General features: G+C 40.4%; 1 protein-coding gene across 7 annotated transcripts in view; it reads left to right on the forward strand.

The window, feature by feature from the left end:
- The window catches only part of Raph1 (Ras association (RalGDS/AF-6) and pleckstrin homology domains 1), a 109,220-nt gene that overhangs the window by 68,498 nt on the left and 16,322 nt on the right, over positions 1-24,400 (forward strand). For 2 of the 7 annotated variants that reach the window (XM_038338895.1, XM_038338896.1), the window contains 5 exons: positions 351-461; positions 5,561-5,659; positions 12,661-12,781; positions 15,364-15,506; positions 18,701-21,608. In XM_038338895.1, the coding sequence (XP_038194823.1) occupies positions 351-461; positions 5,561-5,659; positions 12,661-12,781; positions 15,364-15,506; positions 18,701-20,656 (2,430 nt within the window). In that variant the 3' untranslated portion in view covers positions 20,657-21,608. Of the gene's footprint in view, positions 1-350; positions 462-5,560; positions 5,660-12,660; positions 12,782-15,363; positions 15,507-17,524; positions 21,609-22,208; positions 23,871-24,400 lie in introns of those variants that run through there. The other 5 variants (XM_038338898.2, XM_038338901.1, XM_038338897.1 and 2 more) reach the window with 4 other exon arrangements.

Here is a 24,400-nt window from a genome sequence, read left to right on the forward strand (position 1 = left end):
CAGTTGAGAATCACTGTATTTGAGGCTGGCATTATAGCCATTCAGCTACTTGATAGATTCTTATTCTTTCCTAAGAGTGCTGCTATTACCTGTACCTGTTACGTGATGTGATGCTATACACAGTATAGCATGTTTAAAGTACCAACATCTCTAAATCAATATTCATTAGGAATTACATATAACAAGCAAGGTAGTCTGCCTTTTTGGTTATATTGTAGACAAAGAAAAATCTTATAATATTACTTTTTACTTAATAAAGGTTTGATTCCCAACTGAAAACTCTTACCTGATATGATACTTGCTTATTTGCATTATTAAATTAATCTTTGGTTTTTTGTTTTGTTTTTAAGGTATCTCGGGAACTGGTGTGCTTTCTTCAGCTGGATCATGTTAATGTGTACTATGGGCAGGACTATCGGAGCAAGTACAAAGCACCCACAGACTGTTGTCTGGCATTAAAGGTACAGCTCAGCAATTGTGATCAGCATTAGATAGAGGTTACTTGACATATGGATCTTCAAGTAGGTTCTGTGTCTTTGTAAAAAGATAGGAGGACTAGGGGTAGCTCAGCAGTGAAATATTAAAAGTTTTTTGCTCCATCCTAGTACCGGGGAGAACAAGGTAAAAGCAGAGTGTGACCTAGTGTAGTAGCTCATACCAGTGATCCCAGCACTCAGGAGCATCAGGATTGGAACCAGACCCTGTCGTGGAAAAAGTTTTACTATTGTGGTTTTCCTCAACTTTATTAGTAAAACCTTATGAGGGCACTATTCCCAAGTTCAAAATTCCCCTGTTTTCATCTCGTTGAGGAATAACCAGGTCTGTCTATACCTTCCCCCAACATTATAGCCATCCTAGTCTGTTATCTATGCTTTTATTAGGGATTTTCTTCTCTTTCAGTCAGGCTTTAAGTTTCTCACACTAACTGTGGCCATACACTAGAGGAGAGTGGGCACTTTTTAGTATTTTCGGTGGTATAAATTAACATTTATAAAGATAGCCTACTGTTGTAGCTTATAATAAAATAGTCTCACATTAGCCCAGAATGGAGGTTTATTTATTATTTAGGAGTAGACTCACAAAAAAAGGTGGTGCTCAGCCGTCCTCTGCATCGTTGCGGAACTGGGACCAAACCCAACAGCCAAAAAGGGCTGTGCATGCTTTTACATATATATATATATATATATATATATATATATATATATATATATATATCATGTGAGGTTAGAGTTATATATATATCATGTGACCTTAAAGGGTATTGATTGAAGGAATTCCCACAGCAACCTACAAAGATTCAAGAAGAGAATTAAGTAATACTCAGTGGCTCCATCTACAGGACTCTCAGTACTACTTAGGTCTGCATGTTTGTATCATACTTTTTTTCTGTGAGAAGCCTTAGTTGGGTTTAGGGAGTACCATTTGTTTAGGATTTGGGGTGGGATTCTGAGTTCTTTGGTAAAAATGGATGTATTATAATAGCAGTCCTGTATTAAATAAATTTTCTTTTTTTTTTTTTTTTTTCCTTTAAACACTGCTTGGCCCATTATTTTCAGCCTCTTACATCTTGATTAACCCATATCTAATAATCTGTGTAGCACCACAAAGTGGTGCCTTACCGTTTAGTTTCTAGCATATGTCCATCTTGGGCTGGAGCTTCATCGCATCTCGCTCACTGAGGAGAGTCACAGCAGTCTGCCTCACTTAGGAGAGGCGTGGCAATTGTCTGAGCCATCTACCTCACTTCCTTCTTCCTGTTCTGTCTACTCCACCCACCTAAGGGCTGGCCAAGGCAGTTTTTTTATTAACAAATGAAATCAGCAGATAGATAGAAGACACACCTACATCATTTCCCCTTTTTCTGTTTAAACAAAAAAGAAGGCTTTCACTTTAACATAGTAAAATTACATATAACAACAGTTATCAAGTAAGAATTACAGTTACAGTATTTATATCTACTTTATCTTTTATCATAACTAAGGAAAACTATAACTATCTATTCTTCTTCAGCTCCATCAAAGACTCCAGAAGGATACAATATTACCTAAGTAAATAAGAGATATGCAATTTCCAAACTCTAGAAATGATAGAGACATCTCACTGCCTGGACAGTCACCCAAAGTTCTTTTGTATTGTTGGGGCATCTATCTTCGGCCTATAGGCCCACAGTATCCAGCAGACTTTCCCATGAAGCAGGAAATTTCAAAGACAGTTCAGTCAGTATCTGCTGTGTCCTGTAGAATGTCTCACAGACTCTTTCATGAGTCAGGAACCCCAAAGAATCATCTCACATTTAGGCAAGTTCAGCAGTCCTCTCTCTGTGGGTTCTTTGTGTCCAGTTTCTGCAACAGTCCAGGCAAGAGCAGTTTCTTGGGCAAATTGCTATCAAACTCCATAAGAATCCTCTTCGATGCCCATCATCTTCTTGAAGTAGATTGGTGCTGCCAGGAGCAGACGTGTCTCATTGTCATGAAAAGCCTTAAATTATTAAAACATTTAAAATGCAATATTCTGTAGTCTTTGAAAGATATGAAGAATGCCTATTTAACTTAAATATATCTCTATATATCTAGAAAATCTAACTAACATGACTATAAGCTTTACTATTATCAATGACTATCCACTAACAACCTATATTTCTTAATTATACATTACATTTTTTTAAATGAACTACACAATCACAATACCTTAATCAGTATCAAAAATACATATACATATAACAAAATTGACCTTAAATCTCTATCAATAAAGCAAAATCTATACCAATGCAAATTATTCATATATATATCATATCTCCCTTTAAAAGAACATTTATAAACAATATTTGGGAACATGGGCGCAGTTATTTCTCTCCAAACTGCTTCCTGCTGAATGGGGACGCTGTTAATCAGATCTTTCATGGTGTAACCTGTGTGCCATGTTCATCTCAATCATCAGTTGAGCGAAGTAATTTTTTGAGGGTGTTCACAGCAACCTTCAGGAGGGAGTGGTCTATCATACCATATTGAGATATAAGCAATCCACACGGTCTCATTTTCTGTAAAAACAAAAGAAACTCCTTTCCAAAGCATCATGTCCTTAGATCCAAATTGTAAAGTCAAGGTATTTTCAAAATATCTATTCTGGAATTGTTTAGCAGCATTTGTAAACAAATATCTTTTAGCAGCTGTTGCTCCTTCCTCAGCATTCAAACAATTCAAAGAGAGCATAATAGTATACAGCATCAAGATTCTCTGTGTATTTTCCATCTTTGTATGGCTTTATTTTAACCTCTATTTCATTTATTTTTACTTTTATTTTTTAATTTTTTGACAAGTTCTCTGTATATCTTTGTCCTGGAATAACTCTGTAGACCAGGCTGTCCTTGAACTCTCAGAGATCCTTCTGTCTCTGCCTCCCAGGCATAGGGATTAAAGGCGTGTGCTACCACACCTTGAAGTCACAGAGGTCAATCTACCTCTACCTCCCAAGTGTGGGGATTAAAGGTGTGTACCACCACACCCAACTTCTCTTTCTTTTTTCTTTGTTTGTTTGTTTTTTAAGAACTTTAACCTTTAGCCTGCATATAATTTTAACACACTTTAAATCATTTAAAGGTTTTCTTTGTTTTTGAATCTCTCTTTACTGTATCTCTCTCTCTTTTTCTGACCACATGAGCCTTTAAATTACTGAGCAATATGAGTAGAATTCAAGCTGAGGCTTTGCCAGCTAGATCCAGCCCATTCCTTAGCTTTCCAGCCTCACGGCAGAGGTACCCCCTGTAGCCATGTTTATCACCACAACTCTGTGGCGGTTCAAGTTCCCTGCCAGCAAGCAAGCTGCAACAGTGTCAAACAACATTCAAAAGCTCCATAGTCAGGATCGCCTGCTTGAAAGAGTCAGAGTTTGCCATGGCAGGACGGACCAGAACACCAGCATTTTAAAACAGCACAACTTTTTTCCTGCTACGGCTGAAAACAAACAAGCATGCAGTCAGCTTTTATCAACGCCATTTAAGTGTTTCGTAGCAGAACCTCTTAAGAGGTGGAGAGTTTTGTAGCTAAAGCTGAGTCAGGAAGCCTCTAGCAAGCAAAGCCAAACCCAAGAAAGTGCTGCTACAGAGACAGCATGCTTTACTCTATTCTTTCCCAAGCTTTCTCAGGCTTTCTGTGGATCCAGTTATCTATGTTGGGCGCCATTCTGTAGTGAGGAGCGGTGGGCTGCATCCCACCACTTGGCTCCTGGCCGCCCTGCTAGCTTTACCGGAAATAATTACACGGAAACTGCATTCTTTTAAACACTGCTTTGGCCCATTATTTTCAGCCTCTTACTCACATCTTGATTAACCCATATCTAATAATCTGTGTAGCACCACAAAGTGGTGCCTTACCGTTTAGTTTCTAGCATATGTCCGTCTTGGGCTGGAGCTTCATCGCATCTCGCTCACTGAGCTAAATAAATTTTCTTATACAACATGAATGCATCATTGAAGTTAGTTACAGAAGCAGCTTAGTTGGTTTTTGCTTTTTAATTTGTCTTAGTTTTGTTTTTTTTTTTTTTTTTTTTATCTTTATCTTTTTGAGACAGCCTTCCTGTGTAGCCCAGTCTGGCTTCAAACCTGGGCTCCTCTGCCTTGGCCTTCAGATTGCTGAGGTTACAGATGTGTGTCACCATACAGCCAGTGGCTTGTTCCAAAGACCGTTATATCAACATGAGATTTGTAATACCTACCTCCACATTCCTGTTCTCTGAGTGTATAGGGGAATTTTCTCACAGGTTCCATAATGATATTTTTCCTATCGTAACTATTAAGAGGTATTTGGGAACAGTTGTTTTCTTTTATCTTAATTTTTTCTCTTATTTTAATTTCTAATAAAAAATATTTCAAGGAAAGAGTAAGCTTCAACACTATCCTCCTATCCCACCAAAGAGTGCACACTGCAGTTTGTAAAGCAAGAAGCCTACAAAATATTGTTCCACCAGTCAGGTGTGACCATGGACTTCTGTCCTAAGAGTGAGATATATATATTATTCCTTACATGCCTGGTGTAGTTGTTTACCCACAGGGGAGGACCTTCTCCTTTGCAGCTTCTAAACCATGATTTCCTGGATAAACATTTCTTTTCCCTTTTCAGTCTTACATACTGAGAATTCTGCTGACTTAATCTTGATAGAGTTTTTCATAGATATGTAAAAGGGAATGTTTTCAAACTTCCCAAGTGGGATGGTTTACATGGACAACTTGACATAAAATTTAACATGATATATACTTTACTTTAAAAAATATAAGTATGGGCTGTTTTATTCCACGTTATGATTATATAAGAAGTGTGTACTGAGCTGGGCATGGTGGTACATGCCTTTAATCCCAGCACTTGGAAGGCAGAGGCAGGCGGATCTCTGAGTTTGTGCAGCCAGCCTGGTCTGCAGAGCAAGATCCACGACAGCCCGAAGTACACAGAGAAACCCTGTCTTGAAAAACAAACAGGAAAAAGTCTGCACTGGTTTGCCGTTTCTTAAGATTGTGACCTAGGGCTAAGTGTCAGTTCTAGATTTAGTGGCTTCTGCTTCCCTTTGGCAGCACCCACAGATCCAGAAGAAGTCTCAGTATATCAAGTACCTCTGCTGTGACGACGTGAGGACTCTGCACCAGTGGGTCAATGGCATCCGAATCGCAAAGGTACAGTTCCTCTTCGTTTGAGGCTGGAATAATGAAATAGCTAATTAGGTAATTTGGGTTGTTGGTGATGGTTCTGGTTGTTTCGTGCTCATCATTTTGCTAGTGTCTAGTTTCCTCAGGCCTAAATTCATGTTGTAAATGCCTTCTTTTCTGTGGAGGTTGCGAAATATGTTGATGTCTGTGGAATGATACTGGTGATAATAACTTGTGTGGCATCAAAATGACTTATTTCTACTTTGGAGCATGCATTATGATTTTTTTATTAAATTTTTAAAATTTATTTTACATCCCAAGCACGATTTCCCCTTCTTCCTCTCTTCTGTTCCCTCCCCCACCTCCCATCTACACCCCCACATTCACTCCTCCTCCCAGGGAAGTCAACAAGGCATAACCATAATAAGGCAGGACTTAGCTTTTCCCCACTACATCAAGGTTGGCAAGGCTTCCCTGCATGCAGAATAGGTTCTAAAAAGCCAACTCATGAGTAAGGGACATGTCCTGAACCCACTGCTAGGGGGACCACAAAAGACCAAGCTACACAACTGTCTCCCACATGCAGAGGGCCTAGGTCCTACACAGGCTCCCTACCCATCAATCCACAGTCCCTAGATTCCCATTCGTTCATATCAGCTGTCTCTGTGGGTTTCCCATCATGATCTTGAAACCTCCCTTCCTTGCTGGTACAGTCCCTCCTCCCAGAGCTCAGCCCAGGGCTTGGTTATGGATCTCTGAATCTGAAGGCTCTCTGTTGATAATTAACCTGTGGTGACAGTTAAGTTGAAGCTATCAATCTGATTATAGAAGAAGGCCAGTTTAGGCACCCTTTCCCTATTGCTAGGAGTCTTGGCTGGGGTTATACTTGTAGATTCCTTGAAGTTTCCCTGGCACCAGGTTTTTCCCTAATTCCAAATGGCCCTCTATCAAGATATCTTTTTTAAAAAATATTTATTTATTATGTATACAGTAGTCTGTCTGCAGACCAGAAGAGGGCACCAGACCTCATTACATATGGTTGTGACCACCATGTGGCTGCCAGGAATTGAACTCAGGACGTTTGGAAGAGCAGGCAATGCTCTTAACCACTGAGCCATCTCTCCAGCCCTCAACATATCTCTTTCATTACTCTCCCTGTCCGTCCTTCTCCCACCTTGAACAACCAGATCCTCCATGTTGTCACCTCCACTCCACCACCATATCCCCACCTCCACTTCTCCAGGAGATCTTACCTATTTCCCCTTCACAGGGAAATCCACACATTCCTCTTAGGGTCCTCCTAGTTACTTAGCTTTTCTGGTGTTGTGGATTGTAGCGTGGTTATCCTTTGCTTTACATCTAATATCCAATTATTAATGCGTGCATACCATGTTTATCTTTCTGGGTCTGGGTTAACTCACTCAGGATGATTTTTTTTTCTAGGTCCATCCATTTGCCTACAAATTTTATGTCATTGTTTTTTACCACTAATACTCCGTTGTGTAAATGTACCACATTTTTTTTTACCTATTCTTTGGTTGAGGGGCATCTAGGTTGTTTCCACGTTCTGGCTATTATGAATAATGCCGCTATGAACATAATTAAACAAGTGTCCTTGGTGTGGGAGGTCCTTCCGACTATGTATTGCTTTTATTGGTTAATGAATAAAGAACGGCTTTGAGCCTGTGGCGGGGAAGAACAGATCGAGGTGGAGAAAGCTAGGCTGTGTGCTTGGAGGAAGAAGACAGTGAGAGAGATGCCCTGGGGCTGCCGCTGGAGATAGATGTTCTGAAACTTTGCTGGTAGGCCATGACTTCGTGTTGATGCACAGATTAATTGAGATGGGTTAAATTAAGATGTAAGAGTTAGCCAATATGAAGCTAGAGCTAATGGGCCAAGCAGTGATTTAATTGATACAGTATCTGTGTAGTTATTTCGGAGCTAAGCGGCCAGAAACCAACAAGTGACCTCCTCTTACATGTCCTGCTACATGTGGTATGATTGATCATCCTTTGGGTATATGACCAAGAGTAATATAGCTGGATCTTGAGGTGGATTGAGTCCAGTTTGAGAAATGCCATACTGATTTCCAAAGTGACTGAACAAGTTTGCACTCCCACCAGCAGTGGAGGAGTCTTCTCCTTATTCTACTTCCTCTTCAACATAAGCTGTCATTAGTGTTTTTTGATCTTAGCCATTCCGACAGGTGTATGATGGTATCTCAGAGTCATTTTGATTTGCATTTCTCTGATGGCTAAGGATGTTGAACAGTTCTTTGAGTGTATCTCAGCCATTTGAGATTCTTCTGATGAGAATTCTGTTTAAATCTCTACCCCAGTTTTAATTGGATTATTTGGTATTTTGATGTCTAGTTTCTTGAGTTCTTTATATATTTTGGAAGATCTATCAGATATGGGGTTGGTGAAGCTCTTTTCCCATTCTGTAGGCTGCCATTGTGTCTTATTGACAGTGTCCTTTACCTTACAAGTTTTTGAGCTTCAGGGGCCCCATTTATTAATTGTCAGTCTCAATGTCCAGGCTGCTGGTATTACATTCCGGAAGTTGTCTCCTGTGCCAGTGCATTCAAGGCTACTTCCCACTTTCTCTTCCATCAGGTTCAGTATAACTGGATTTATGTTAAAGTCTTTTATCCACTTGGACGTGAGATTTGTGCAGGGCAGTAGATAGAGATCTATTTGCATTCTTCTACATGCCAACATCATTTGTTGAAGATCCTTTCTTTTTTCTATAGTATAATTTTGGGTTATCAAAAATCAGATGTTCATAAGTATGTGGATTTGTGCCAGGGTCTTCAATTCGATTCCATTGATCCACATGTCTGTTTTTATTTCTTTAGCTTCATACCTCTGGAAGTTCCTTTATTATACAGAACTGTTTTATCTATCCTGGATTTTTTTGTTTTTCCATATGAAACTGAGTATTGCTCTTTCAAGATCTGTAAAGAATTTTGTTGGGATTTTGATGGAGATTACATTAAATCTGTAGATTGCTTTTGGTAAGATTGCCATTTTTACTATGTAAATCTAACTCATCCATGAGATCTTTCCGTTTTCTAATACCTTCTTCAACTTCTTTCTTCAAAGAGCTAAAGTTCTTGTCATACAGGTCTTTCACTTGTTTGGTTAGAGTTACCACAGCATATTTTTATATTATTTGTGGCTATTGTAAAGGGTATTATTTCTTTGATTTCTTTTTCAGCCCACTTACCATTTGTATAGGAGAGCTACTGATTTGTGTGGGTTAATCTTGTATCCAACCACATTAATGAAGTTTTCATCATCTGTTCCCTGGTAAAATTTTTGGGGTCATCTATGTATACTATCATATCATCTGCAAATAGTGAAAGTTTGACTTCTTCCTTTCAAATTTGTATCTCCTTGATCTCCTTTTGTTGCCTAATTGCTCTAGCTAGAACTTTGAGTACTGTATTGGATAGATATGGAGAGAGTGGACAGCCTTGTCTTGTTCCTGAATTTAGTGGAATCACTTTGAGTTTCTCTCCATTTAATTTGATGTTGGCCATCGGCTTGCTGTATATTGCCTTTATTATGTTTGAGTATGTTCTTTGTATTCCTTTTCTCTCCAGAGCCTTTATCATGAAGGGGTGTTGGATTTTATGAAAGTCATTTTCAGCATCTAATGTGGTTTTTCTTTTTTGTTTATTTGTAATAGTGACATTGACAGATTTTCATATGTTGAACCATCCCTGCCTCTGTGGGATAAAGCCTACTTGGATGATTTTTCTGGATTTGATTTGACAGTATTTTATTGAGTATTTTTGCATCAATGTTCATGGGGGAAACTGGTCTGTAATTTTCTTTCTTTGTTGTATCTTTGTATAGTTTGGGTATCAGAGTAACTGTAACCTTGTAAAAAGAACTTGGCAATGTTCCTTCTGTTTCTATAGTCTTGGAACAATTTGAGGAGTGCTGGTATTTGCTCTTTGAAATTTTGGTGGAATTCTGTACTGAAACCCATCGCCTTGGCCTTTTTTGTGTGTGTGGAGTTGGGAGACTTTTAATGACTGTTTCTATTTCCTTAGGGGTTGTAGGTTTATTTAAATTGCTTATCTGGTCAAGAAAATTGTCCGTTTCTTTTAGATTTTCCAATTTTGTGGAGGTTTATGAAGTATGACCTAAAGATTCTTTGGACTTCCTCAGTGTTTGTTGTTATGTCCCCCTTTTCATTTCTGATTTTGTTAGTTTGGATATTCTCTCTCTTTTAATTTTTAAAAGGGTTTGTCTATCTTCTTCATTTTTCTCAAAGAACCAACTCTTTGTTTCATTGATTTTTTTTTTTTTTGTATTCTGTTTCTGTTTATTGATTTCAGCCCACAGTTTTTATTTCCTATCATCTACTCCTGGATGAATTTGCTTCTTTTGTTCTGGAGCTTTCATGGGTGCTTTCAAGTTGCTAGTGTGGGATTTCTTCAAATTCTTGATGTAGGCACTTAGTGCTATGAAATTTCTTCTTAGCACTGCTTTCATGGTGTTCTGTAAGTTTGGGTATGTTGTGGATTCATTTCCATTAAATTCTAGGAATTCTTTAATATTCTTATTTCTTCCTTGAGCCAGATGTGATTCGTTTGAGTGCCGTTTAGTTTTCATGAGTTTGTAGGCTTTCTCTAGTTGGTGATCTGATAAGATACAGGGGGTTTCCTTTTTTTTTTTTTTTTTTTTTTTTGGTAGCTTCTGAGGTTTGCTTTGTTATTGAGTATGTGGTCAATTTTTGAGAAGGTTCCATGAGGTGATGTGAAGAAGGTATATTCTTTTGTGTTTGGGTGGAATATTCTATAGATGTCTGTTAAGCCCTTTTGAGTCATGACATGTTAGTTCTCTTATTTCTCTGTTAGGTTTCTGTCTGATTGACCTGACCATTGGTGGGTATGGGGTGTTGAGGTCTCCTACTATTAGTGTGTGGGGTTTGATATGTGATTTAAGCTTTAATAATGTTTCTTTTACAGTGTGAGTGCCCTTGTATTTGGGACATAGATGTTCAAAACTGAAATTTCCTCTTGATAGATTTTTTTTCCTATGACAAATATGAAATGTCTTCCATTGATTGATTTTAGTTTGGTCTATTTTGTTAGATATTAGGATAACTACACCAGTTTGCTTCTTAGTCCCATTTGATTGGAAAATCTTTTTTCCCAACTCTTTACTCTGAGGTAATGTCTGTCTTTGAAGTTGAGGTATTTCTTTTATGCAGCAGAAGGATGGATCCTGTTTTTGTATCCATTCTGTTAGTCTTTTTATTGGCAAATTGAATCCATTGATAGTAAAAGATGATAATTACCAGTGATTATTAATTCCTGTTATTTTCTTGTTGTTTTGGTGATGGTAGTGGTGATAGTATGTGTGTTTCCTTTCTTTGGGTTTTGTTGATGTGAGATTACCTATTGCATGTATTTTTGTGGATGCAAAAGAACTAGCTTTCTTGTGATAGAGTTTTCCTCCTCCTAATGTTTTCTGTAGGGCTGGATTTGTGGACAGGTATTGTTTAAATCTGGTTTTATCATGAAATATCTTGTTTTTTCTGTCTATGATGGTTGAAAGTTTTGCTGGGTGTACTAGTCTGGGCTGGCATCTGTGATCCCTTAGTGTCTGCAAAATGTCTGTCCAGGACCTTCTGGCATTTAGCATCTCCACTGAGAAGTCAGGTGTAATTCTGATTGATAGATATGCCATAACTCAGCCTTTTTCCTTTGCAGCTCTTAATATTCTTTTTTTTTTAATTTTGTAGTGTTTTATTATATTACGAGGGGACTTTTGTTGTTGTTTCGGTTTGGTTTGGTTTGGTCCAGTCTATCTGGTGTTCTGTAAGTTTCTTCTACCTTTATAGGCATTGTCCTCCTTTAGGTTGGAAAATTTTGTTGAATATGTTTTCTGTGTCTTTGAGCTGGTCTTCTCCTTCTATCCTAATTATTCTTTTGGTTTGGTCTTCATGGTGTCTCAGGTTTCCTGGATGTTTTGTGTTAGGAATTTATTGGATTTAACACTTTCTTTGACTGATGAATCTATTTCCTCTTTCGTATCTTCAGCACTTGAGATTGTCTCTTATATCTCTTTTATTCTCTTGGTGATGCTTGCATCCATAATTCCTGTTCACTTTCCCAGATTTTCTGTTTCCAGAATTCCCTTCATTTGTGTTTTGTTTATTGTCTCCATTTCAGTTTTCAAGTCTTGAACCATTCCTTTGCCTGTTTCTTTTCCTTGGCTTTCTTTGCTTTTTAAAAAGAATTTATTGATTTCTTCCAATTTTTTGTTTGTCTTTTCCTTGATTTCTTTGAGGGAATTCATCTTCATAAATTTATTTTTGAGGTCTTTTTTTGGTGTGTTTCAGCTGCATCAGAATGTTCAGGTCTTGCTGTTATAGGATCAATAGGTTCTGGCTGTCATATTGCTCTTTCGATTGTTGGATGTATTCTTACACTGGCGTTTGTTTACTCATCTGTTCTTCCAACTGGTGTGGGTTGCATCTGTGCCTATTTAGTCTGCTGAGGTTGCAGGGGAGGGCTGGCCTCGGGGAGGATGTTCAGGTGCATGGGGTTGTGCGGTGAGTGTGTCTTGGAAGGACAGAGTCTAGTGGGTGGTGGGGCTGGTGGTGCAGCCAGGAGGCAGGTCTCTCACATTATAAGATTATTATGTAGTCAAGTTTAGCCTAAGCAGATCTCTCCAACCCCCAAATAAAAAGTTTTAAATTAAGTTATGGTTATTTATGAAGTAGATTTGGAACAGTGCCCCTGAAGAGTGCTAAGAATCTAGCCCTAGATCTCTTGGAGTGATAAAACTTTTATTTCTATTATAAACACCAATAAAATTGTCTTCCTGCTGTCCTTACAACTAAGGAAAATGAGTTTGAATGTAACTCTCTAGAATTAAGGACTATTTATAGTACTGTATGTATTAGTAGAAACTAAAATAGTGTACAGATGTTTCTCTCCCTTCCCACATTCTTCCTTGTATCAGTTCAGAGTTTAATGTCACTATTTGTCCTCTTTTGTTTAGTATGGGAAGCAGCTCTACACAAATTACCAAGAAGCCTTGAAGAGGACAGAGTCCGCTTATGATTGGACTTCTTTATCCAGCTCCAGCATTAAATCTGGGTCCAGTTCTTCCAGCATCCCAGGTAGTTCAAAAGTACCACACAGCACTATTTTACCATCAGTATTAAGAGTATTAGATCTTGAAATTTCAGCTTTGTTTCTTAAAAATCACAGCCATACCTAATTTCTAATCTGTGAGTACTTTTTTCTTTATTTCTCCACAAAATTGTTAAAAGTGCAATGTTATGAACTATTCACAAGTATTTGAAATGCACTGTAATTGTTTATGAAGTTCACTTTAAAACTCATACATACTAACTAATAAGACATGATATAGAAGCCGCTTGGAGAAGTACTCATAAGCCATCAGGATACTACATCCCTGACATTGCCGTGCAGGGAAAATACTTCCAGCTAGTTCAGAATTACAACTTCCCATATCTGTACTCACATCTTCCGTAAAATGCTTCTTTCAAAACCTTCCCTGAATCATTGTTTAATGACTTAAAATTGCATGATGTGACATAATCTCTAAATAATAAAAAGCATATTTGGAATTGTGGTACACACACAAACACTAACCTGTGAAAATGTCTTGTATATATGTAAGTATGTATTTTCTGTTTCTGTCCATTGAAGGGGTCTAGAAGAAGGGACACCCCAGTAATAATGAGACTGCCCACAGCCCAGTCACCAAAAGAAGGAACCAGAACTCTTGGGCACGTGGCTGGTTCTAAAGCTGTGGTAGAGAATATACAAGATGAGCCTTAAGCAGAAGGACTTAAAAATAGGATAAGGGATTATCATAGGGGCATAGATGCCAACTGGAGAAAGTTTCAATGTCTAACACTAGAATAACTTTGAGCAAAAGAAATATACAATGGTATAAAATTATAACCAAATTAGAAGATACATCACTTTGAATCCATGATAACATAATTTCCATATAAAATATTTTTAAAGACCTTAAGTACATTTTAGTTAAAATGTTCTTTCCCCCAGCTCTTTTCATGTCCCGCCAACTCTTTGTGTGTCTACAAACATTGTGTGTACCATGTACATGTAGGTGCTCAGAAGAGGGCATTGGGCCCCTGTAACTAGAGTTACCAGCAGCTGTCAGCTTCCTAATGTGGGTGCTGGGGCAGAATCCAAGTCCTCTGCAAGAACAGTACACTCTTAATTGAGAGATCTCTCCAGCCTCACAAAATATTTCTAAATTATTTCTGTGCATACATTGCCCTCTTGAAGAGCTACACATAGTGATTGACCTTAAAAAGGAGTAGGGTTGAGAAAGCAGAAACTTCAGAGTGGAGAAAGTAGACAAGCAGTGTTTAGTCCCATTGATTGTAGGTTCCCTTGATACAGTGTGATGAGACTTGACCAAAATGGAACACCTTTCAGAGGAGTCAAGATGGCCAACTATATTGTGGTATCCTGGACCAGAGTATGGATATATGAAATGTGACATATAGTTATTAGTAAATCAGTGTTTTTTCATAGCTATGGCAAATGTACTATAAACAGAATAATGGGACAGACGAGATGCTGAATCGGTAAGAACTCAGACTTACTCTATTTTAATATGAAAATAATATATAAAAATCTAAAATGAAATGTTCTTTAAAGTGGAAAAATGCTGAGAAGTTGGACTAGAAAGACAAGGTTAGAAAGCCATGCAGCAAGTAGGATTCAGAGAAGGCCAACATGTTGAGGAAAGGCATATTGTTTTTCAGACACATAGCACTTAGCTCCAGTGCTTACATACATTCCCTCATGCAATAATATGCCTTTTCCTTCACTAGTGCCATCCTTACACTTCACTGAAATGTTAGACTTTCTAGGGTAAAACATAAAATCAGAATGATTAATGTTGAAGAGCTCGAAGATTCATGTACTCCAGTCTTACAGGCTCTTGTCAGATAGGGATGGTGAGTGAGCCTAGTGTTGTAGTCAGAGCTTTTCATCACACTCCTTAAGAAGGTCTTATCTTTGAAGAAGCTGGGGCTTAGGATACTGGATTATTTTAATACTTCCATTCTTCACAAAGTGATTGTTTGTCTGGGAACAGCTTTAAGTCTCTACTACTTGCCAGACATCACATAAGGTACATACATACACATAATGGCAAGTCATCTTTCCAGTTCTTCCAGTCCCAGCCCAGCCCTTGTCGCTCCCCACTGTCACCTGGCCTGGACGTAGGCTGTGCATGACTGCTGCTCAGTGGTGCCAGTCCCTGAATCCTGATTGGAGGACTCACCAGTACTGCTGATTGCTAAGGAAAAGTCTGAAACTATTAGCTGCTCTGGAAATGCTGAAAAAGCTTGATTCTTAAGATAATGTAGAAGTAATTACTGACTCAGCAGTTCTTTTCTTTCTTTCTTCTTTTTTTTAAACTTCTTCAGAGTAAATTTTTATCCAAGACAGGTTTTTGGGGGTCCTACTGGCTTGTGTCAGTTTTTCATGGTGAACTATTAAAAAAGTTAGAGTCAAATTAATCAAAAACTAATCGTAAGATAAGGGTTTTCTACTAGAATATATTTGCTGAGGTTAGAGTAAGATGAGCTGATTTGCCATTCTATGTAGTATTTACCCATAACATTTAAAATGTGTATAGCCATATGATCAAATGATAACTGATGAATTTTTTTTTTAATATTCTAAACAGAGTCTCAGTCAAATCATTCTAATCAGTCTGACAGTGGAGTCTCTGACACCCTACCCACAGGACACATCCGTTCCCAAAGCACTGTGAGCTCCATCTTCTCGGAAGCCTGGAAGCGTGGCACTCAGCTGGAGGAGTCCAGCAAGGTAATGCACTAGTTTAGTTTACACATAAAAGTGTGTGGCCATCCACTGGTTTAGCTTGTACTCTTTTATTCCTTTATCAGAGTCTCATTTGGCACTATTTCAGTCTCCCTTCTTAGAGGGCCAACCGATTCTACAATAGGGAAAACCATTCAGAGCTGTCGAAGATCTTGATTTCGTTTCTAGTGGCAGTTATTTATGCAGTCTAACCAGCAGCCCCTCCCCTTCAGCGCAACCAGTTTGCTGGAACAACACCATGTAGTGCCACTGCCCTAAAGTCCCAGAGAAGTTGCTTACAATTCTTAATCGTTTTTAATTAATTCAGATTCAGTCCTTATCTTTCATTCTTGAGGTCTATAACCCCAACAAATTTTCTCAAACTATGTTTTATGCAGAAGGCTAAATTCACTCTTAAAATTTTGGATTCCTGAGTCTTGGTTAATTAATATTCAGTAACATTATTACAGGCTATAATGTTGAGAGTTTTTTCTTTTATATATGTATTATATATGTCTTATATATAATATAATTTTATATAACATAAAAAAGAACATTATATGTGTTTATATATAATATATATAAATTAGGAAAATTTCAGACGTAAATACAAAGTATTTTAAGAATAATCCCCACTCCCCCCAGAGCCACCTCACATCCCAAGTTCATGTCCTTTTTTTTCCTTTCAATAATTCACTTAGTCCAGTTTGTCCTGCTGATATATACATAGCTGACTAGCCCCTGGGATCTAGGTCATTCCACCAGGAGCCACACCATCACAGAAAACTGACTCTCATTTTCCAGAAGCCGTCAGCTGTCAACTGCTCCCCAGTTAGGGCTGGGGGCTCATGAACTCCTTCCCACTCTCTGCTACAATGCTGACTTGCTTTTGTGCAGGCAACCATAGCTGAGCTCATTAGAACAATGGTTCTGTTATGCCCTGAAGACACTATCCACTTGGGTCCTCTCCAAGTTAAAATTTTCCTCTCCCTCTTGATTAATGGTCCCTGCACCTTGGGAGAGGTCGTGCGTGTAGATGTCCCGACTGGAGCTGACAGTCACTTATTCTCTGCATGTGACCTAGCGTGAGTTTTTGTATTAACCCCATCTACTGCACACACAAACTTCTTTGTTAAGATTTGAGAGCGACCTTAGAGGTTTTCTTAGCTAAGTAGTCCTCCATCAGATAGCCTCAGAACTCCTATAGGAAGGATATGTTCTGGCTGTAGTCACTACTTCAAGCAGAAAGGGTATACCCATCATTGAGGAGCCAGTGGCACCCTGGCCAGACTCTTGATTTTTACAATCATTGCTTTGTTGTTTTGTTTTGGTTTGCTCCTTTTGGTCTGAGTCACAAATACAAACACATTCACAAATGAGAATCAAAAGGAACATTTAAATTTGTCCTCAAAACAGATTCATTACCTAATTTTTATATGTGGTTGATTAACTGGCATGGGGGTGGGAGGTATGAAAATGAGTAGTTAATAATTGGTTTTAATGACCTAAATTCTTTAAACACTGTTAAAAATCCCTTATCAGAAAATTTTAATAATTCTTTCTTCAATCCTAGAACCTTTTTCCTCAAGTACTGGGTATTGAACCTAGGACCTTGCACAAGCTAGGCAAACACTCTGTCAGAGACCTGTGTCCCAATCCTTTTTTATGTTTTGAGATAGTCTGTCACACTTAGCTTTCCTAGCTGTCCTTCAGTGTGTAATCCTCCTGTCTCAGCCTTCTAAGTAGGACCATGTCAACAATCCTAGTTCTTTGTGAACCAAAGCACATACTAGAAACAATATTCTGTGTGATTTTACATGTCTGAGTGAAAGACTCTGCCTTGGCTGGGGATGTCGCTCAGTGGCAGAGCATGCACAAAATTCCAGGTTGTGAAATCAAGGAAAACAAAGACTCTGTGATTAGGAAACAAAGTCTGTCACTGTAGTTTCCAAAGGAGAATCAACCCTGCTATGCAATAGTGTTAGTCTGAGTCTTAATCCTGTGTGTTTCTTCTGTTACCTCAGTCTCAGGTGCCACATGAGAAGGCCCACACAGCTAAGGTCTGCAGGCCTGAAGCAGCCAAGACAGGGTCAAGTTAAGGTCAGGGCTGTTCTCTGAAATACATTAACCTGGGTGACGCCTATAACCAAATCTTACAAACTAATACTTTTCCTTTCATGTATAATTTTTAGAGAACCATGTGAATGTCCTGATAAGGCATTAGAATTCAGCTCTGTGAATGAACACTCTAGTCCTAAGTACCCTCAATCTCAATCAGACATCGCTTGTGATTGAAAAGAGGTGGCTTACCTTATTTCTTCACAGAAATAAGAGCCCAAAAGGTGTTCCCAAAGTTATTAAATCAAAATTGCTTCATTTCCTTACTTCAGAAGTCCTTGAGCCAGAGATTTATACATGGTTGGTTCAGGCAGCGAGCAACCAAATGTAGTCGTTTCGGCAATAATACCACCCAGACGGCGTGGTCGGCAGCTTACTGGCAAGCCCTAGCTCCTACTTGATGACTTCTTTTAGTTCTGCAGAGTTTCTTCTTATTCTCATCTGGCTTTTTCTGTGTGAAGATTTATAATGCTTACAACACATTTATGTACTTCCCAGTAAAACAAACGTAAAGAAAGAATGCTCCCCTTACCCGCATTGCTGGACTTCTGTGCATGTTGGATGCAAGTGTTTCACACAACACGAGTGTGCGTGTCGAGTTCTTTTATTCCTGTGTGACTGTGCACAACTGCTGAGCATTCTCACACTCATGTGTCAGCTTACTAGAATCAAAAAGCTGTTCTCTCTCCACCAGCATTCCTCACCCTAGGATGGCATCTGAAGGTGAACTCTTGACCCAGGAGGACCTAGGGCAGGGTTTGTGAAAGTCCCATTGCCAAAGTCAGAAATCACATATCCTGTTACCACCCAAATGACTTTACAACAGGAGCTTGTTCCTAGACTATTAGTCAGTATAGCTGTTAAAAGAGTATTGCAGGGTAAAACAAATTTTCTGCATCCTTGTTACCTAGAGAATCAGATTTTAACCCTCCTGACATTGTCTTTATAATCACCAACTGCTGCATCCTCCTCATGCATGACCTAGATTCCTTGCTTTTTAGTTTGATAGAGTCAAAGCTTACCTCTGTAACTGTTTTGTTGTGTTTTTCTCCCTCCCACTTCCCTTTTATACTTCCTTTTAGGCCAGAATGGAATCTGTGAATCGGTCCTACACTTCACTTATGCCCCCTCTGTCCCCTTACACTGCCTCACAACCTTCACCCCCCCTGCCGCCGCCTCCTCCTCCTCCTCCTCCTCCTCTTCCTCCTCCTCCTCCTCCTCCTCTCCCTAGCCAGTCTGCACCTTCTGCAGGCTCATCAGCCACCATGTTTGTCAAGTACAGCACAATCACCAGGCTGCAAAACGCAGCTCAGCATTCAGGGTCCCTGTTTAAGTCTCTGCCACCCCCAGCCATGCAACCTCTGCCTTTGGCTTCACAGTCCCTCAAGGCTCAAATTGTGGTGCCCCCCAATGGAGTTATTCCTCCACCCCCTCCTCCTCCACCACCCCCAACCCCTGGTTCAGCCATGGCCCAGTTAAAGCCAGTGCCATGCGCCCAGTCCCTGCCACAGTTCTGCTCCCAACCCCCTCCACTGAAGATTCATCAAGTTCATCAAGTGGCACCTCCCACACCCCCACCAGCTCCTCCCATCCCTGCAACTGTCCCTCCTCAAGCACCCCCTAAACCCCTGGTGACCATTCCTCTTTCATCCAGCACCAAAACTGTACCATCAATAGTGGCACAAGCTGCACCACTCACCCCTGCACCTCCAGCGCCCCCAGCAAAGAAGCAGCCAGCTTTCCCCATTTCTCACATTCCACCCTCTCCCCCTGTTCAGCCTGCTCCGTGTCCACCACCAACACTACCCAAGCAGCAGAGCTTTGGGGTGAAGCCACCCCCCTCTCCACTGTCCCCCATGCCCTCAGTTGTGAAGCAGATAGCCAGTCAGTTCCCACGCTCTCCCACTCCTCCTCCTGTGGACTCACAGCCCCTAAAGCCCCTCCCGGCAAGTGTCACCCCACAGTCCCCTCCTGCAGTGAAAGCAAAACCCAAGTGGCAGCCCAGCTCAATCCCTGTCCCTTCCCCAGATTTCCCTCCTCCCCCTCCAGAAAGCAGCCTGGTGTTTCCTCCTCCACTTCCTCCAAGCCCAGCCCCAGCCCCACCCCCACCCCCACCCCCAGTGCCACCCGTGGCTTCACCTATCCCTGACAAAGGTGGATCTCCAGGCAAAAAGCCAAGTAAGATGTCCAGCCCTGGGGGAAAGAAACCACCCCCAACCCCACAGCGCAACTCCAGCATTAAGTCCGAGCACCCTGAGCCCAAGCGGCCCTCGGTAGACAGTCTAGTCAGCAAGTTTGCACCGCCAGCAGAATCGGGGTCTCCCCACAAGGAGACCCCACCTCCTCCTGCAGCACCTCCCAAACCTGGGAAACTACACCTTTCTGGAGTCAATCTCCCTGGAATCCACCAGCAAGGGAGTGTGTCAACAACGCCTTCTGTTCTGAGTGGGCGTGGAAAGGACTCCGTAGTGGAATTCCCATCTCCTCCATCCGATTCTGACTTTCCACCCCCTCCGCCTGAAATAGAGCTTCCTCTGCCCCCTATTGAGATTCCAGCCATATTCTCGGGAAACACCTCCCCCAAAGTGGCAGTTGTTAGTCCTCAGCCACAGCTATGGTCTAAAACATCTGTGAAGAAGGCCCCGCCCACCCGGCCCAAACGAAATGATAGCACCCGCCTCACTCAAGCTGACGTCTCTGAGCAACCAGCGGTGACCACAGCTGTGCCACAAGTGCCCACCTCTCCCAAATCCAGCCTTAGTGTCCAGCCTGGATTCCTAGCTGATCTTAACAGGACACTGCAGCGCAAGTCCATCACGCGGCATGGCTCCCTCTCCTCTTCACGAATGTCCAGAGCAGAACCCACGGCCACCATGGACGACATGGCACTACCCCCACCACCACCAGAACTGCTGTCTGACCAGCAGAAGGCTGGCTTTGGAGGCAGTCATATTTCAGGCTATGCAACACTGCGAAGAGGACCCCCTCCCGCTCCCCCTAAAAGAGACCAGAATACTAAGCTCTCAAGAGACTGGTAGCCACAAGACTTAATATCTATAATCAGTTCTACAATCAGTTTACCTGATCATCTGTGAATCCAGGTGTTCATAGCCTCCTGAAATGTTATTCAGGTAGTGTCCAGCTGTATGTGTGTTTGTGTGTATATGTGCTGCCTGTGTGTACATGCATGTACACACAGCTTTACAGATTGTGTGTATATACGTGTGTATACATCTGTGAATGTGTATATATGGAGAGAACTGATTCTATTTATTTCTTTTGCCTCCTAATCAGAAAATAGGGTTTTGTATATTTTGAGTGGAAGGAGACATAGTTGTCACTTATAATTTGTTTATCATATGGATTGGACCAAAATCTAGAAGGTATTTCCTGTCTGTCCATGTGCCACATGTGCATGTGTTATAGAAGAAGTAGATGGGCAGTTCCTCAGTTTGAGGATATCATGAGAATGTTTGCTATATCTGTAGCGCTTTTTTGTTTTTCTCAGTTGGCTGAATTTAGAACTGCTTAACTGACACTTGAATACTACATATAAAGGGGCACTTTAATTCGGGAAAGCCTTCAATATACAGAACGGGTAAATGGCACAGGAAGGGAAAATGCTGAAGACACTGTGGTTGTACATAGGAAAGTCATGGCGTTCTAGTTGCAATAGTCCTGCCATGATCCCAGCCACATCTTGAGATGTCTTCACAGGTAAGCTTTTTGCCTACAACACAAGAAATATTTAATGCTATAATCCTAACTAAGTAGTCTTGCAAAGCTTCATCAGTTTGGTTTCAGGAGTCTTGTTTTTTTTGTAGAATGTCCAGTACACACTGTAATGTACTGCCCCAATTATATCTTTGGGTCATTTACCTTCGCATATAGTGTATACATTAGTAGACATTTGAATTTGCGGATAGTAGAAATATGAAATATACTCCCTGTGCCCAGTGCAGTACATCATTAAAAAAGTCACTTCTGCAATGCCTTCTTTACAAGTTGTTCTCCACGAGAGATAAAGAAGTCAAGTCAGTATCATTCACCAGGTTTTAATGCAAAGAATCCATTTGGGATTCTTGACTGTCATGATCAAAATGAGTTTTCACAATTTCATCCATAGCTACTGGAGCTGCTGAGAACTTTCCTGTTTAGCTTGAGTGAAGGGCTTTTACAGGTGGCCAGGTGTTCCGATGGAGCAGGGTCATAGTCCGCTTAAAGCAAGCACGTACTGACGGCTTTACTATGTTCACGCTGTTCTCGGTGCCTTTGGTACATGAAAAAGTGTGCACTTACCAACCTATAGGTTGGTGGGAATGAAATGCAATCCTAGTTATTTTTAAGCAAGAGAATAAAAACTGGCCATCCCACTTCTTACAAATGAGCACATCTTGTAGAGTCTGTGCCTGCTGTAAAGATAACCAATGCCAAATGCAGAAGTCTTTTGGTCCTGTCCCTCCAGCAGAAAGTAACTCTAGTGAGTCTGGGTGAAGAAGACAGAACAGCTGGAGGAGACAGTCTTCACACTGTGTCCTTTCGCTACCCTAATTTCCAGGAAGGAACCGCATCATAAAGATGTTTAAGTGGCACCTCCAGCCACTCTTCAGCCAGCCATGGAGTTAGGGGAAAAAGACTAAAAGTCATTGTGCTTTTTTAAAAACCCTGCTTAGATTTTTATTTTGATCTTTGAAATTGCTCACCAAGTATTTATGGGCTTACAATTCTGATTATGAAATGATCTTTAACGTAACTGCAGTTAGTTTCAACATGTACAACAACTGTATCTCATCTGAGCACAGAGGCCACACTCCAGTCCTGCCTCATGCTCACCAACCTGCAGTCTCCATCTCCTGGGGTTCATCTCTAGGGTGTTTGTTTTCTTTTTAAATTAAGCCAGCCAGGCAACTTAAGATTTCCTTGAGTGCAAACATGAACCTCCAGTCCAGACTGAGCCCTAAGTCAACAACCTTCATTCTGTCAGTGTGGACTCCACGGGTACGCCCATGTCCTTCCTGAAGCACTATCCATGCTGACTCATCATATGACAGCACGCAGTTTCTTTATAGTGCTCCAGAGACAGGAATAGCTGTTAATTAAAAGCAAGACAATAAACCAGAGTGCCACATTCCAATTTTTTTTCTCACTGCTTAGTGCTGAGATGTAGTTTTTTCTTTTTCTCTGGTGTGTTCACGGACAAGACCTGCTGCCAGCCAACACTAGTTCTGTGCCTTCTCCCACTGCCTGTAGCTCAGCAGCTCCAGCTCACACGGCCTTTTCAGGCAGTGAAGGGCCTGTGGAGGCTGCCTGGACACCTAACACTGAACAGAGTGAAGGACCTTTGCTCCTGAAGGCAGACAGATAGGTGCTTTTCAGAATAGGTTTGATGACATCCTCAATTTTTATTCTATAGTTATTTCAAGTCTCTTAGTACTTAAAAGTTTGGGCACCAACTCTGAAGCAGCCAAACCTATTCCTAACGGTGATCCACAGGTGCCGGCATGAGTACACTGTATATTAAGTCTCCCCAGCTTGGCGTTTAGTCCCAAAAGATTTAATATGCTTTCTCTCATCTTTTAGTCACTGTAATTCTCCTTTGGAGGAAAAAAGTCTGTTTCAGACATCTGCTTAACTGTATAACACTTTTTTTTCCAGTGTCTAAACTTTTTTAACATAAGAAAGATGGCTGGATCTTAAAGATTATCAAAAAGACCTATTTTCATTAGACAATGAAGAGAGATAACAATGGGTTTGTTTCTGTTTTTGCTTTTCTTAAGTCGTCCAAAATCAAGGTGCTCTTACCCACTGATGGTATATCTTGCAATGGGCTGAGAACTGTTTTGGGTCTCTTCCCTGTATTGTACTTTGATAAATTAGAACTGAGAGGTCACAGTAATTCTAACAGGGTAATAACTCTAAGGTCTGAATCAACAGAATCCAGGGTTCAGGAGCTGGGCAGCAGTGTGAACTGGTTCCTCAGACTCCACAGAACATGTTGTCACCTTTGCTACTCAAAGCAGTTTTATGTTACAAACACGAGGGCTTCAAACATTTTCCGTATCACCAAAACTAGCAATATAACTGATGTAATTCCAGATTTTACCCCAGTTTAGAACAATTAAAACAATGCCCTGTATGGTTGTGTGATGGCTTTCGATAAAACTGGGATAATTATTTTTGCTTATACATGAAGATGGCTTTCTTTTTAAAAAAATGTTTCTTTCAAATTACAAAAACCTTTTGAACCGTTAATTCTTTAATTTTAACTTTTTATTATCTGTTATATGTGACCTCTTTCAAAGTTGACCCAAAGGGAAATGCAAGGTGGGGGGGGGGGGATCCCACCATCTTTCTAGATGGTCCTGTGAAAACATGTTACCCTTTAATACTCTACCGTCAAAACTACAAGTGTGCAGTGCCCTTAGGGGTTTATATGTAAAGGACAACTAAAATTTAAGTAAAGAATTGCTTAATGAAACAACATAGAATGTTTTGGAGGGCAGGGGCTCTGGTTTGCTCTGAAGTAAACCACCCTAGACAGCCGTCTGCTATAATCCCCAGTGCCTTGAACTCTCTAGAGGAATAGCATGTAAAAACAACAAAAACCACCAAGTAAACCTTGAGGTGCTAATGAAAGAAGGGACAGGTAAGTATTTTTGAAGTTTTGGCAGAAATTGAGGGGGGTGACTGTATTACAGGAGAAGTTTTCATCCACCTAAATGGAGTCTGTTTTCTACCAAAGATACTTAGAGAAGTGGCTCAAGTCAACACTGAGTTCTGTA

The sequence above is a fragment of the Arvicola amphibius genome, chromosome 8 (assembly GCF_903992535.2).
Source record: "Arvicola amphibius chromosome 8, mArvAmp1.2, whole genome shotgun sequence".
Classification (NCBI taxonomy): domain Eukaryota; kingdom Metazoa; phylum Chordata; class Mammalia; order Rodentia; family Cricetidae; genus Arvicola; species Arvicola amphibius.